Genomic DNA, 15,355 nt, shown 5'->3' on the forward strand with positions numbered 1-15,355 from the left:
GGACTGGGAGACCAACAGGGGTCAGTAGGAGATGGAATTTGCAAAGTCAAAGAGGAGAGGGAGAGACTCTTTGCTAAAAGCAATCAAAAAGTATTTTATGAAGATGGCATTTGAGCTGGGCTTAATTAGCGGAAATGAAAGAATATTCCAGGTGTTGCACATGACCTGGAAAATAGAAGCTACTTTATAAGCATTTGTTGAAAAATGAAGTGATGAACAGATAAGCAAAAAAATCTAGAGAAAAGTGTGGAAAATTTTGGTAACAGTAAGTTTGGCTGGAGCTTGGGTGGTGGAGAGCGGTTGAAAATGAGGTTGCACAGATGGAACAGAGATGGAGCAGACAGTCTTGAATTCCAGGCCAATGTGTTGAAAATTTATCTTAGGATGCCGCTGACATTTGATTAGGGAAGTGACAAGACTGAGACGATGATTTCTGGAAGGCCAATTTGCCTGTGATATTTAGAAAGAACTGTAAGGAGAGAGGAACTCAAGTCATCAGCCAGAAGGCCAAAAAATGACGAGCTGGATTGAAGTGACAGTAAGGATATGAAAAAGAGAACAAGCAGGAAACAAAATGTAAGCCGCCAAGAAGTGGCTGAAGTGATGACTGTGGTTGGGGGGCATAGGAGGACGAAGGGAAATTGAAGCTCCCTCTGAGTCAAGGCGATTGGAAGAATGGCAAGAAGAGGAAAGAAAGAGGAAGAGAATGGGCTCTGAAGGGCCATGAGAAGTTCTGTGGGAACGGATTGGACATCCTAGTGCAGGGAAACGTGGCAGTGCAGGTCTACAGCTTAACGGAGCCTGGGCGGGAGGTGGCTGATGTGGGTTTCATCTGCACAAAGATTCTGGCTGACGCCTGTATTTGGAAGAATGCAATAGTGTTTGCGCATTTGAACCTACAGCCAGTCCTCAGGCCAGAAGCTGAGGCTGAACTGCCTCCTGATTTACAGCTTCCACCCCCAGTTTCCATTCTCCCCTAAAGCACTGGATTCAGTTCATCGCGGACGCACTTGGCTCCTCCCACACTGACTGCTGCCCTCGGCGAGACAACCGGTGCCCTCGCAGCCCCGTGCGTTTCCAGGGCTCAGGCGCGCAGGCGCGGCGCGGCGTCGCCTAGCAACGAGGCACAACAAGGGACTGGGGGTTCGCGCCCGGGGCGTCTGCTGGGTTTGTGGAGCAGCTACTCGGCGGGATCTCCCGGCAGGTAAAGTTAGCCCTTCAGGGTAGGGAGGCCCAAGGCCTCCTACCTGGGAAAGGAGAAGATGCCACGTGGGCGCAGACTGCTGGGGTCAGTGAGGCAACACCTTGCTGGGCGTTGTTGGTTCCTGCCCGTGCCCGCAGGGTTAGACGGGGCTTGGGGTGGGTTTCGTAAGCATCCCGCCACCTCCCATTCAACAGGTGACAAAACTGAGGCCCAAGAGGGGATCTGAGGTGAGATCAAGTCAGATTCCGTTACTTGACCGTGAGCAACTCAGAAGTAGCCTCGATTTCTCGAGCCCTACTCCTCCTTAAATCTTCTCAAAGCAGAACTCATTAGAAAATATTTAAAATCATAGGCTGAACGTTCACGAGGAACAAATACAAAGGACCAATCAACTCGTGAAAAAAAATGGCTCCAGTAGTCAAGAAGATGCATTTTTAGAGAAGAATTGTTTGCATATCCAATGCCCTGAAGTTTTCACACAGTTAATTTACTGTTAGAGATTTATCCTAAAGAAATAGTTGGGGATATGGATGAAAATTTTATGTTCAAGGACGTTCTTTGCAGCCCTGTCTATATTTGCAGAAAATTAGAAACAAATTTCAATAATCAGAGACTGGCTAGATAGCTAATGGATTTTAAAATATTTGAAATGGCATGTTACGCTAATCCACTGGAGATGACTGAAGAAACGAAGGGAAACTGAGACTTCATGAGTTTGTTAATTTAAGAATTTAGTAGGAATATGAACCCAGGAAGGGAAGGTGAAAGTAGGGGATAGAAATTCAGACAGAGATGTTAAAATTGCTTTAGAAAAACACACAAAGCCGGGCACAGTGGCTCACGCCTGTAACCCCAGCACTTTGAGAGGCTGAGACAGGTGGATCGCCTGAAGTCAGGAGTTTGAGACCAACCTGGTTAATGTGGGGAAACCCGTCTCTACTGAAAATACAAAAATTAGCTGGGCGTGGTGGCAAGTGTCTGTAATCCCAGCTACTCAGGAGGCTGAGGCAGAAGAATCACCTAAACCTGGGAGGCGAAGGTTGCAGTGAGCTGAGATCAGGCCACTCTCCAGCCTGGGCAACAGAGTGAGACTCTGTCTCAAAAGAAAAAAGAAAAAGAAAAAATAAAAGAAAAGAAATAGTATTGATCTCTCTGAGCTTATCTTTAGGTGATTTTTATTTTATTCATTGTGCCCTTGTTTTCCAAATTCTCCACAGTGAAATGTATTACCCTCGTAAGGATCATCTCCGTAGCTCATTGCCACTGGCCTATGTCAGCTGTTCAGTCTCTCCTCCATTAACTATCATACCCAGTATGGTGATAAAACACATAGGCTTTTTTCTGGGGGGGAGACAGAGTCTCACTCTGTCACCCAGGCTGGAGTGCAATGGTGTGATCTCAGCTCATTGCAACCTCCGCCTCCCGGCCTCAAGTGTTTCTCCTGCCTCAGCCTCCCCAGTAGCTGGGACTACAGGCACATGCCACTGCCACTCCAGGGTAATTTTTGTATGTTTAGTAGAGACAGGGTTTTGCCATGTTGTCCAGGCTGGTCTTGAACTCCTGACCTCAAGTGATCCACTCGCCTCAGCCTCCCAAAGTGCTGGGATTACAGGAGTGAGCCACCATGCCAGGTCATGATAAAACAACTTCATTCTCTAGTTTAGGAGACATTGTATCATTGCAATACTGTCTGTGTAAGCTCTTCTAACCTCTGCACTATGCAATTGCTCAAAAACACTATCTCGAAGTAGGAAAAATTAGTTCCTACGTGAAAATCAGATGATTTAAAACAACTTTATGCAGGTGTAATTTAATTGCTTCCTGAATATTATTCATAAGCAATTCTTTTATAAATCAAAGGCTGCTCTGTCTTGGAACTGGTTATAGAGTGCTATAAACTCTTTTTTTTTTCCCAGAGATTAACTGTAGGATAGATTCTCATTTGCCCAGAATAGTTTCTGCATGTCTGCCTGAAATATTATAGGCACAAGGTCTAGGGCCTGTTCACTTTTCAAGCACCTAAGGAAGATGTTTGAGATTTGGAAAAAAATGCTTATACTGACTCTAAAATATGAAAAGAGAACTGAAAAATTAAGGTTAATTAAATGTTTTATTAATATAAATGTTTTATTACATTTGAAAACAATTTTCTCATTTTACAAGAATTTCCAGGTGTATGTACTGTTTGCTGAGTAATTTTGAATACAAATTTCAAAAGTTTTTATGATGCAAATGACATTTAATGGGCGATGCAGGCACATTTTAATATTTTAGTATATTGGCTATAGTGTGAATAAGCTTGCACAGATCCTCAAAAATCTTAAAAGTAGTGTGGTCTGAAGTTAGAGACCTGGAATAGATGCCTTTCAGAAGCATCTAGGAGTTTCTATGAAGACGTGGCTTTTTAATGTATGTGATAAATTCTGGTGTCTTTAATGCTAGGGGTTGCTTTTGATCCTTGACATGCAATTTGAGCTAACCCTGACACTGTAGATTCTCCCCAAGGATTTTCTACTTCCTAGGATTTCTACTGAGACTATAGTAATTTCCTTAAGGCTACGATATACCATTTAAGATGGCTCTGATGCCGAACATAATTCCACAAACTCTCATTGAAGAAAACTAGATAGATTTCCTGGGTTATTCTAATAGACATTAACATCTTGAAAAAAAATTTTTTTTTTTTTTTTGAGACAGAGTCTCACTCTGTTGCCCAGGCTGGAGTGCGGTGGCACGATCTCGGCTCACGGCAGCCTCCACCGCCCAGGTTCAAGTGATTCTTATGCCTCAGCCTCCTGAGTAGCTGGGACTACAAGGCACATGCCACCACACCCAGCTGATTTTTGTACTTTTAGTAGAGACAGGATTTCACTATGTTGGCCAGGATGGTCTCAAACTCCTGACCTCATGACCCACCCACCTCAGCCTCCCAAAGAGCTGGGATTTACAGGTGTGAGCCACCCGCCCGGCCTGAAAAGTTCTTTGAACCCTGGCTGGGTTACTCCTCTGTGGTATGTTAACTAAGAATAAATCCCATTCCTTTCACTTTTTCCACACAGACATGGACACATGAGGACAAGTAGAAAGGAAGTAACCTCAGTTTTCCCAGGATGTATCTCTTCAGATTTTTTTATTGCTTTTTTACTGAGCTGTGGATTATATGAGAGAAAACTTTTTATTATCCAGGGAAAGGACAAAAATGTTGATTCAGATCTGGTAGATTTTGTATACCATTTATAAGATCTTTACTCCTAGGAAAAATGGAGTTAATGAGGTTTATAAATATCAAATGCCGATTATGTACCAGACACTGTTGTAGGTGTTTGGGATACATCAGTAAAAGAAAATAGACAAAAACCTCTGCCTTGTGGCACAAACACTCTTGCAGGTCTCAAAAGTAACTTGATGGGCTTAGTCTCTTAGGCCCATCATAAGCAAGCTATAAAAAAGCTAAATGATTTCTTGTTATTTAACTTATGCCACTAATATATTCACCTCGTTTCTAAACTGAAAGCCAGGCCTAACGCTCAATGATCTTATCAATAAGTTCCTTAAAATTGCAGAGTTTGAAATTGGGATGTAGGTGACATATTTGTATATATGTGATAATTTCTACACGTATTGCATTGTGTTTTAGGAGGTAAAAATTTAAAGGAGAAAAGAAACCTCCTGTCAAGGGCACAGGTAATTGAGAAATGTATGTGCAAATGTCACTTTAACATATATTGCATCTTTTTCCAGGATGGGTAAAAAGATAAAGAAGGAAGTAGAGCCTCCTCCTAAGGATGTGGTAAGTTTCTGATTTGAATATTAGTAGCACTTTAACAACCAGTTATAAAAATAAATTGTTCACACAGTTTGGCATGTACCAGTATATACATGAATACGCGATGGCAGAAGTCCAAAGTCTGACTAATGATAACATTAGTCAGAGAAATCTAACATTATATAAACAAACATTTACAACATTGTCATTATATAATTAGCACAATTAGAGAGTAATTATTAGCTTTTCTAGTATGTAGATGGCAGGTTTATAGCCTAGTTAATGAATAAATAGTTTGGGTTGTTCTTTTAAATACTTACCATTTACATTTGCCAGCCTCTCATTTATGTTAATTAATGAAGTGAATTTTCAAAAATAACTGGAAGTTCTGCGATAGCTATTAGATATGTGTATAAGGTTGTCTGGTGATGACCATTGCACATGAGAAGTCCCTATCCTTTCCAGTTCTATCGAGCGACTAGTCTGGAATCCTCATCTTTATTCCAAATGCTAATTCATTCCCCACTAAAAGTTCTTCTCTCCCTTTAAAAACAGGATTTTATCTTATCTCTTTAAAGTTTATCAATTATTGAAAGGTTGTGTTAAAAGTGAAAAATGACCTTTGATAATTTTCAGTTTAGAAACTTATTTTGAAACGGACATTTGGTGTGATTTCCTTCAGATAAAACAGGATTAGAAAAGAAATGAGTGAGTCCACAGACTCACAGAAATTTCAAATTTGAAGGAAACTGGGCTAATGGCAGAAGTGTGCCCCCAGCCTTGAGAGCGTTGTGGTTAAGACCCTGGGGGCCTTGAGCCAGCTCTGCCTCTTGCCAACTGTGTTATTGTGGCCAATTTGCCAAATTTGGCCAAGTTATTTGTTTTTTTTTTTTTTTTTTAAATAGCTCCAAAATGGGAATCGTAATATCCAACTCATTCCTGTTGTTGTATGATTTAAAACAGAATAAGTTACATAAAGGTCTTAGTGCCTGGCACATAGCACTTGGAAAATAAGATCTATTATCATGAGAATCCTCTGGACTCTGCTTCCGAGACACACACACACACACACACACACGCGCGCGCGCCCCTGTGCAATCCTCTAGGTATGATACTTCAATACACAGTTGGGAACAAAATCTACAGAAGTGCCTGTCTTCCTGGGTCCAGGAAGCCTTTGCAGGGGTAGGCATTGTGATCTCATGATATTTCATCATTCTGGCTGCTTCTCTTAGGACACATTCCTAAAATGTTGCAGATTCTCTTATTTTTTTCATCGCATCCAAGGTTTGTATTACCCCTCTTTTTGCTACCAAATAGCATTATTGGCATATTATTAGCAAAAACATATTCTGATTAAAATTAGAATTACGGGACTAATAAACAATAGATGTATGTGTCCAACACACTTTCTATAACTTCATAATGTCTTGCTGATATCCTCCTCTGGACTCCAATCCTTGGGGACACAATGGAGAACCTGAGAAACACAGTCCTAGTGGTTAACAAAATAGAGCTCTTGCTCCCTCAGCTCCCAACAGCCTTGGAGGTAGCCAGTGGCGGGTGTAACATTGACCAATGGTCCTTACTTTTCCTTGTCTTTCCCAGGGGACTTTCACCCTTCTACTCTGACTGTAAAACTGACAGAGTGTTGGGAGGCCCGGGCGGATCACGAGGTCAGGAGATCGAGACCATCCTGGCTAATGCAGTGAAAACCCATTCCACTAAAAATACAAAAAATTAGCCGGGCGTGGTGGCGGGTGCCTGTAGTCCCAGCTACTCAGAAGGCTAAGGCAGGAGAATGGCATGAACCTGGGAGGCGGAGCTTGCAGTGAGCCGAGAGCCCGACACTGCACTGCAGCCTGGGCGACAGAGCAAGACTCCATCTCAAAAAACAAACAAACAAACAAAAACTGACAGAGTGGTATTAAAATAATATATAAGCCCTTTTCTACAGTATTTGTTCTCATACTTCAAAGCAGTATGCCACAATTTACAGTATCTTAACCTGGAACTTGTTCCAGAATATACCTCTAAAGTCAATAAAGATTTCTTCTATACATTGTAAATGAAAACCACATTTAAAGAGGAATATAACTACTTAAGAAAATAAACTTTTCTCTGTCAACTAATGGTAATTTGCTTCTTATATGTTTCCTAGATATATTATTTCCAAAGACTTTAATTTTTATCAGGCTTTCCTCTACAGGTTAAAATGAGTAATAAAGACAGCAAGAAAAGTGTTGGCAATAGGATTAAAACAAAAAGCTCCCTTTGCTTTTCTTAATATTCTCATTTGTAGTAACATTAATATGTGCATATATGGTACTGATTTACATCTTCTTCTCATGAAAGAGACACTAACAAAGAAGATGCCTACATATGGAAAAGATATAGCTTGATCAACCAATACAACTATATTCTTCCTTTCCAAATCATTTTCATATCTGGCCAAAAGGCTGTTTGTGATGCTTTAATAAAAGGAAAATTTACGGTGGAATATTGCATAAAAGAATTCCTAACAGAAATGACTCTACTAGGCATGATTTAGTATAAGGCAAGATATCCAGTGACTAAGAGTACAGGCTCTAGGGCTATCCCACCTGAGTTTGGGTCTTTACTCCATTATCCACTTCTGCCCATCTATGAACTTGGGTGAACTTTCTCACCTCTGTGCACCACAGTGAGGATGTGACACTGCTTAATTCATAGGAAGACCCACTCACATCGGTGAAGTAAGGTTAGATAAATGTAAGATGCTTAGAACAGTGCCTGGCATTAGGTAAGAGCTTGGTAGATGTTGTTATTAACGACGTAGTCGAGGGTGCTGTTCATCATTCTACAGAACTGAACAAGTTTGTATGAACTGTCAAAGGAGACAGGGAAGTCAGGGATGAAGCATGGAAGACCAGCTGGCCACTGAAGTCCCCTGAGGCCTGGTGTGTGGCCATCATAATTTATGGTCAGATCTTTGAGTTTGCAAGCATGGAAATTGTAGTCTTTTAATATTTCAGAGGTGATTGAGCTTCAGTGGATAAAGCCACAAGATCTAAACTCCCAAGAGACGATGACCTGGCCCTGGAACCATAATGATTAAGTATCAAGTTAACTGAATATTTATGCTAATGAGTCAGGACTTTCTTTCCTTAGTTAAATGCACACAGGAAGCTAAGCAGGGTGAGTATAGAATCACAGCAATGGAAAATAGTAGAACATGCCCCCTCAGCCGCACAACCAAATCCAATTCCTGGGAAGAGGGTAGGTCTCCTGGGTTTTCCTGGGCCTCCTTCATCAATCTCAGAACTCAACCTTTCATTCTTTGTCATAGACTGACAACAGTACTGTGGACTTTAAAAGATAAATAAATAAATGGCCTGTGCCTGCCCTATTGGGCAGCACAGAATCAGAACATTTTTATCATTGAAAGCCTATTGGACAGCACTATTCTAGATAGTATTATTCCTTAACAGAGACATAAAAATATTCTAGAAGCCTATGGCCACTCAAATTGACTGGGCTTAAAATTCAAAGTTTAGCCAGAATGTTTCCATTTATTTTCATTCTTCTTGTAAATAATTTTATCATTTATTTTGCTATGTAAAGAAGTTGTACGACTTCTTTTCCCATCTTTCTCCCTTCTCACAGTTAAACACTATGAATCAATAAAAAATATAAATTCATAAACAATATACATATATAAAACCATATAGATAATTTTCAGCTTGCTCATCTTACTCTAAAAGTTTGCTACTTTGATCAGGTTATAAAGCAAACTAAAAGCTATTTTAGCCACTTTCATTTTAATCTTTAGACATTTTAGCAAATTTTTACTGATGTCCAGATATTCTCTACTGAAAGTTCCTATTAGATGAATGCTGTCTACCTCCTCCTGTTTATCTATCTCTCTTTCCCTATATAATTAGTGCCTCATGATCTGGGACCACTGCTGTTGTAAACACATTGAAATTGAAATTTTAAAAGCCTTTTATTTGTACTTATTGGCACCGTAAAAATCACTCAACTGTGATGATCTCTCTATTTTCACTGAGGTCATCTTTGTAATTTTGTATTTTTTTTAGACCTGTGCCAATACTACAACCACTAGGCACATGTGGTTATTAAAATGTGAACTTATAATGATTAAAATTATTAATTTTAAAGGCCAGGTGCAGTGGGTCACATCTGTAATCTCAGCACTTTGGGAGGCTGAGGCGGGAGGATCGCTTGAAGCCAGGAGTTCAAGATCAGTCTGGGAAAAATAGCAAGACTCTGTCTCTATCTTTTTAAAAAGAAGTTAAAAATTCAGATTTTCAGTCACGTTAGTTACGTTTCAAATGCTAAAGAATAAAGAACCGCTTGTGACCTGTGACTACCATATTGGGTAGCACAAAATCAGAACATTTTCATTGCTGAAGTACTATGGGACAGCACTATTCTAGACAGTATTATTCCTTAACAGAGACATAAAAATATGTCTAGAAGCCTATGGCCACTCTAATTGACTGGGCTGAAAATTCAAAACTTAGCCAAAATGCTTCCATTTTCTTTCATTCTCTTTGTAAATAATTTTGTTTTATCATTTATTTTTGCAAAGAGTGTGAAATTATAGTTTCTCAACAAGCTTGTTGGTGACTGTGACTTTCTTATGGGAAAGCAGATGGGATATGTAATGGCAGCACAGTATTATTTATTTAGTCCCGTGGCACTCTGTTATCACTATCATTTTATTCTCAGTGCCCTTTTTAATAAAAAATTACTATAATGGTGCAGGCTCTGTAGGAGAAACAAGTGTCATTCCAAGTTTCTCTACTCTCTGCCAAACATTGGTATTTCTTCTTCTTTGTCAGCCCATTGGATGGCAACTCTTATAGTCTCAAGCTTCCCTTTAAGCTTCTCATCCCCCATATTATCTTTTTCTTCTTTTTCTTTTTCTTTTTTTTTTCTTTTTTTGGAGACAGGGTCTTGCTCTGTCTCCCAGGCTGGAGTGCAATGGCACAATATGGCTCACTGCAGCCTCCACCTCCCAGGCTCAAGAGATCCTCCCTGCTCAGCCTCTTGAGTAGCTGGGACTAAAGGCACACACCACTATACCCGGCTAATTTTTGTATGTTTTGTAGAGACAGGGTCTCACTCTGTTGCCCAGGCTGGTCTCAAACTCCTGGGCTCAAGAGATCTTCCCACCTCGGCCTCCCAAAGTGCTGGGATTACAAGCATGACTCACTGCACCTGGTCTTTAAAAGTAATTTTAATTATTATAGAATCGCATTTAAATAACCACATGTGACTATTACATGATATTTACTAAAGCTTATGTTTAAATGTATTTTCGTGTACTCTACCTACTCCTCTGAGACTTGTTTTTCTATGGCGATCATGACATACCTGTGCTTAACCATTGTATCCTTATTCACATGCTTATATAATCAGCTTGAAAAATATAGAAACATGAGAGGTCTCTGGGATGAAAGTTCCAAGAGGGAAGGGAAATCTGTTTTGGATGTGGGTTGGTAGAGAAGATGGCCAGCTGGGACACGAGGGAAGGTGCCGTAAGTGGTGAAGACGATCTAAGGCTGTGGTTTTTAGGAGTTTGCGGGGCAATCAAGGAGCCTTTTGGAGGTAGGTTGGGAACTGTGGACCCTCCTCCCTCTGAAATGTATTCCAAGTGTTTTACATGTAATTTCACATAGAGAATGTACCGCCAAAGCCTACTGATAGCCCCATGGACCTCAGATTCAGAGCCCTCTCTCCTGACATCAGCAAACAGTACACAGTTAAGGCACTTTAAGGTCACAAGAATAGAAAAAGTTTCCAGGGGCACTTTAATACATTCCTTTACAGACATTTTCCAAGTACTTCCATCTTCCAGGTATTGTCCATAGGTGATGGAGACAGAGAAACAGCATGGTCCTTTGCCTGAAGAAATGTATTTATTTGCTGAACAAATATAGAGTGCCTACCATATGCAAGCATTCTTCCACATCCTGGGCATAAAGATGGGGAGAAAGGAAAGTTCAGGCCCCAAGGCAGCTTATATTATAGTGGGAGAAACAGTCAATTAATAACAATATAATTCAGGTAGTGAGACAATGAATGAAGAAAAATAAAGTCGGATATGGTAAGGAGTGTGATGGGGCCTCTTTAAATAGAATCTTGGTCAGGGCAGGCCTTCTTGGTGGGATCTCAACCAAAACACACTTAAATGAAACGAGGGGGTATTCTGTGCAAATATCTGGGAGGGGACCCCAGCCAGACCACACTGCCTTATGCAGTGTGTTTGAGGAATGCCAGGAAGGTTAGTGTGGCAGGAGATTAGTGAGCAAGGTGTAGGAGGGGGTCACAAAGATGGCGAGATGGTGACGACCATGTAGGACATTAGGCTATGTTAAGCAAGTTGGATTTTTTCCTAATGTGCACAAAGGAGAATTCATTGGAATGTGACAAAGAGAGGAGTAGTGACATCTGATTTGTATTTAAAATGAAAAATAAGATTGTTCTAGCTACAATGTGGGAGAAACATGAAAACTGGAAGAGCAGCTTGGAAGTTGTTACAAGTCAGATTGGATATGTGCAGTTAAGATCTAATGGCAGCTCGGACCCAGGAAGTCGCCATGAAGAAGATGAGATGTGGCCAGAGTGAGGAGGAGCTTTGAAGGTCGAGCTGGCAGGATGTGCTGATGGGTAGGACGTGGAATGTGAGAAGGGGACAAGTTGAAAAATCAAGCCTGAGCAACGGAGCGAATGGAAGTACAATATACTGAAGCAGACATGTAAATCAAAGACATAATGCAGTGTGTTAAACTCAGAAAAATAACAGCTGTGGAAGAAGAGAAAGAAAAGCAAGCAGGCAAGCCCAGTCATCCAAGGAATTTCAACCCCCAAACCACCATGAATAAAAACAATAAAAAGAGAGATGGAGGCCTGACAATTAAATACACCCTAACTCTCTATAGTTTCAAGTATTATTGTATTATTTTCTTTAGAAATGAAATAAAACTCTCAAGAAGTCCTGGGTGACATGGTGCTCCCACATGGTGGCTTTAGTGAGAACTATTTTGGTAAGTTAATGAGGGTGAAAGTCAGATTGGATATGTGCAGCAAGGAGTGAGAGTGAGACAAGTAAATATTCGTAAGGTTTTTGATTGTGAAAGACAAGGATGTGTAATGTGGTATATGGAGGATGATTACTATCTAAGGAAAGTTGGTTTTTATTTTAAAATAAAAGAGTTTCAAGAAATCAGAGTTCAGGGAGGATAAGGTGGCTGCAGTTTGCAGGGTAGAGTACCAAAAAGAACAGACCAACATACCGCAATAGCTCCAGAAATCCGGTTAATGGTCCTGTGGATTCTCTGAATTCTAATTTGTATGGGATGAAACTCCACATGGCGAAGGACATGCATGAACAACTCTCAGGGTGCTATAAGTCACATCCTTTCTAGAGCTCGCACCAGTCTGGGAAGCACGTAATTTGCTTGGAAGGTATGGAGGGTCTTACTGAATACCTGGGGCATTGAGAAGAGTCCCCAGAAAAGTCATGCCTTAATAGTCGTGTGGCTAAACCCAGCCCCACAGTAAAGGTTTCTCTAGTCCTGCCCTACCTAATAAAGCTTAAAGACAGGCTTTAAGTAGATTAACCTGATCCATAAGTAAAACAACTGCCTGCCAGAACAAACTTCAATATACTTTAAGGAACACTTCTCCTCCCCCAGCCCCCAAAAGAATCTAGATGCTCAGTTACATAATTTTCACAACGCCCAGTATCCAATATAAAATTATTAGGTATGCAAAAAAGGAAAATGTGACCTATAACCAGGAGAAAATCAGTTAATAAGCCAACAGAGGAGGTAAAATGGGATACTAAAAAATACCAAATTAACTGAGAAAAGGCAGGATAAAAGGAACAGGGAGCAAATGTGACAAAGTGAAAACAAATAGCAAGGTGATCAATTAAAACCCAACCATATCAATAACCACATTGGATATAAATAATCTAATATTCCAATAAAAAGTGATTGTCCAACTGAGTAAAAAAGCAAGACTCAACTCTAACCTGTCTATAAGAATCCTCCTTTACGTATAAAGGTACACATAAAAATAAAAACATAATAAAAGATATATACCATGCAAACACTAATCATAAGAAATCTGGAGCACCTATGTTAATACCAAATGAAATATATTACAATTGCAGGACAAAGAATATTACCTGAGAAAAAGATGGACATTTTATAATGATACAAAGGTTTATTTTTCTAATGGTCCTAAGTGTTATTCACCTAATAACACAAGTTTAAGATACATGATGGCAAAAAAGGCTATGTGATGGCATAAGAAACAATGAAATACTTAGACATTTGTTTAACAAAATAAAATAAATACCTATATGCTGAAAACTGTGAAACATTCCTGAGACAAATTAAGACCTAAATAACTGAAGAGATAAAAGTACTATGTTGGATACAGATACATTGCTGATGGGAATGCAAATGGTAGAACTACTTTGGAAAACTAAATTGTATTTTTTTCTTTTTTGAGACAGGGTCTCACTCTGTTGCCCAGGCTGGAATGCAGTGGTATGATTGTAGTTCACTGCAGACTTGAACTCCTGGGTCAAGCAATCCTCCCACTTCAGCCTCCCAAGTAGCTAGGACTACAGGTGCGCGCCACCACACCTGGCTAATTTTTAAACTTTTTGTAGAGATAGGGTCTCACTATGTTGCCCAGGCTGGTCTTGAACTCTTGGCCTCAAGTGATTCTCCCGCCTCAGCCTCCCAAAGTGCTGGGATTACAGCCATGAGCTGCAGTGCCCCAAAATTATATTTTTTTACAAAGTTAAACATGCACTTGCCAGACAAGCCAGAAATTTTACTTCTAGGCATTTGCTCAAGAGAAATGAAAACATTTGTCCATAAGAAGACTTGTATAAAAATGTGCACGGCAGCTTTTATACATAATGGCTCCAACCTGAAACAACCCAGAGGTCCATCGACAGTTGAATGGATAAACAAATTGTGATATACAATGGGATACTACTCAGCAGTAAAAAGAAAGGCAAAAACAAATGAGATCCCTGAAACATGGATCCCAAAAATATTCTGCCACATGAAAGAAGCCTACACAAAGGGTCCCTATGTAGTAATTTCATTACTACTAAATTATAGAACAGGCGAAACTGATCTGTAGTGAAAGAAAGGAGATCAGTGGTTGTCTGGGACCAGTCATAGGAGGGGAATTAACTGCAATGAGTCAAGAGAGAATGTTTTGGGGCATGGAAATCTTCACATATTGTTTGGAGTGGTTGGTTACACAGATCTGTTTCTTAAAATTCTATACAGATGTATACATTCCTCAAAACTCATCAAACTTACACTGAAAATAACTTCATTGTATTGAATCTAAATTGGCCTTCTGTAAGTTGGATTCAAAAGAAGTAATGGAGGAATTTAGTAGACAGGGAGGAGTTGACTACTCGTGAGACAAAAGGGATGATTAATAATATAAAGTATTATTAATTTATATTATATTAATAATATAAAGTATTATAAGACGAGAATGTGTCCATTCTGTGAAAATAGGAGATTGAGTTATCTAATGTGCTAGTCTTAGTGTCTGGCACTTAATAGGGATTCAATAAATGTTTATTAAATACATGAATTAATTAATGAAAGTGAGTGAGTAAAAAAAAAGCCAAAGCACCTATTAGGGATTGGCCTTGGATATTTTCTCTGATGTAATAGAAGAACATGTGCAGATATAGGTAGATTTGAATTTGCAAGTTGGAAGTTGATGGAGTTTCCGTCTGGTAACTTTATTTTTTCTGAAAATTTTGCTGGGTGAGGAGGAAAGAAAGGGGGAAGTAGGAGTGTTAAATGTTCAAGGATAGTATAAATGTTTGAAATAATTTTGTTCTTTTGAGAAGGAGAAATCAAGTTTACAAAAGAAATGTAGAAACCTGGTGTGCAGTGAGGCCCTCTCAATTGCTGGTCATGAATTTACAATGATACTAACTTTCTTCTAGTTTAACATTCTTTGAGAATGGTTGGACACTTGGGTACAAATGCAAAGAAGAAAATACTAGTGTTCACTTGTGGTATGGGTTTCAGAAGATTCATCTGATGATAAGACAGACAAGGAGGTTTAGGGTTTAGCGGAAGTGTTATTCAGATAATAGAACGTACAATCTAAGCAACTTAAGAGGGGAAGAAGGGAGAAAGCTGATAAAGGGAGAGAAAGCAGAGGGAGTAAATGGACTGGGGATCCAAATGCAATTGAAGAATCCCTGTAGTGGGAGTAGTTGAAAAAGTCAAGCTATATCTCTCACCACTTGCTGGTTGGCTACCAAGAACCCCTCAGAACCTGTACACTGTGGGTGCTGTAGGAAACCAATC

At 39.8% G+C, this 15,355-nt stretch overlaps 1 protein-coding gene across 2 annotated transcripts in view; it reads left to right on the plus strand.

Annotated features, from left to right (window-relative positions):
* The first annotated feature begins 1,121 nt into the window (after window positions 1-1,121).
* The window catches only part of ARMC3 (armadillo repeat containing 3), a 121,535-nt gene continuing 107,301 nt past the window's right edge, over window positions 1,122-15,355 (plus strand). For both annotated transcript variants that reach the window (XM_008002495.3, XM_008002497.3), the window contains exons 1-2: window positions 1,122-1,204; window positions 4,946-4,994. In XM_008002495.3, coding sequence (XP_008000686.3) covers window positions 4,947-4,994 — 48 coding nt within the window. In that variant the 5' untranslated portion in view covers window positions 1,122-1,204; window position 4,946. The remainder of the gene's footprint in view (window positions 1,205-4,945; window positions 4,995-15,355) is intronic.

This window comes from Chlorocebus sabaeus, chromosome 9, assembly GCF_047675955.1.
Source record: "Chlorocebus sabaeus isolate Y175 chromosome 9, mChlSab1.0.hap1, whole genome shotgun sequence".
Classification (NCBI taxonomy): domain Eukaryota; kingdom Metazoa; phylum Chordata; class Mammalia; order Primates; family Cercopithecidae; genus Chlorocebus; species Chlorocebus sabaeus.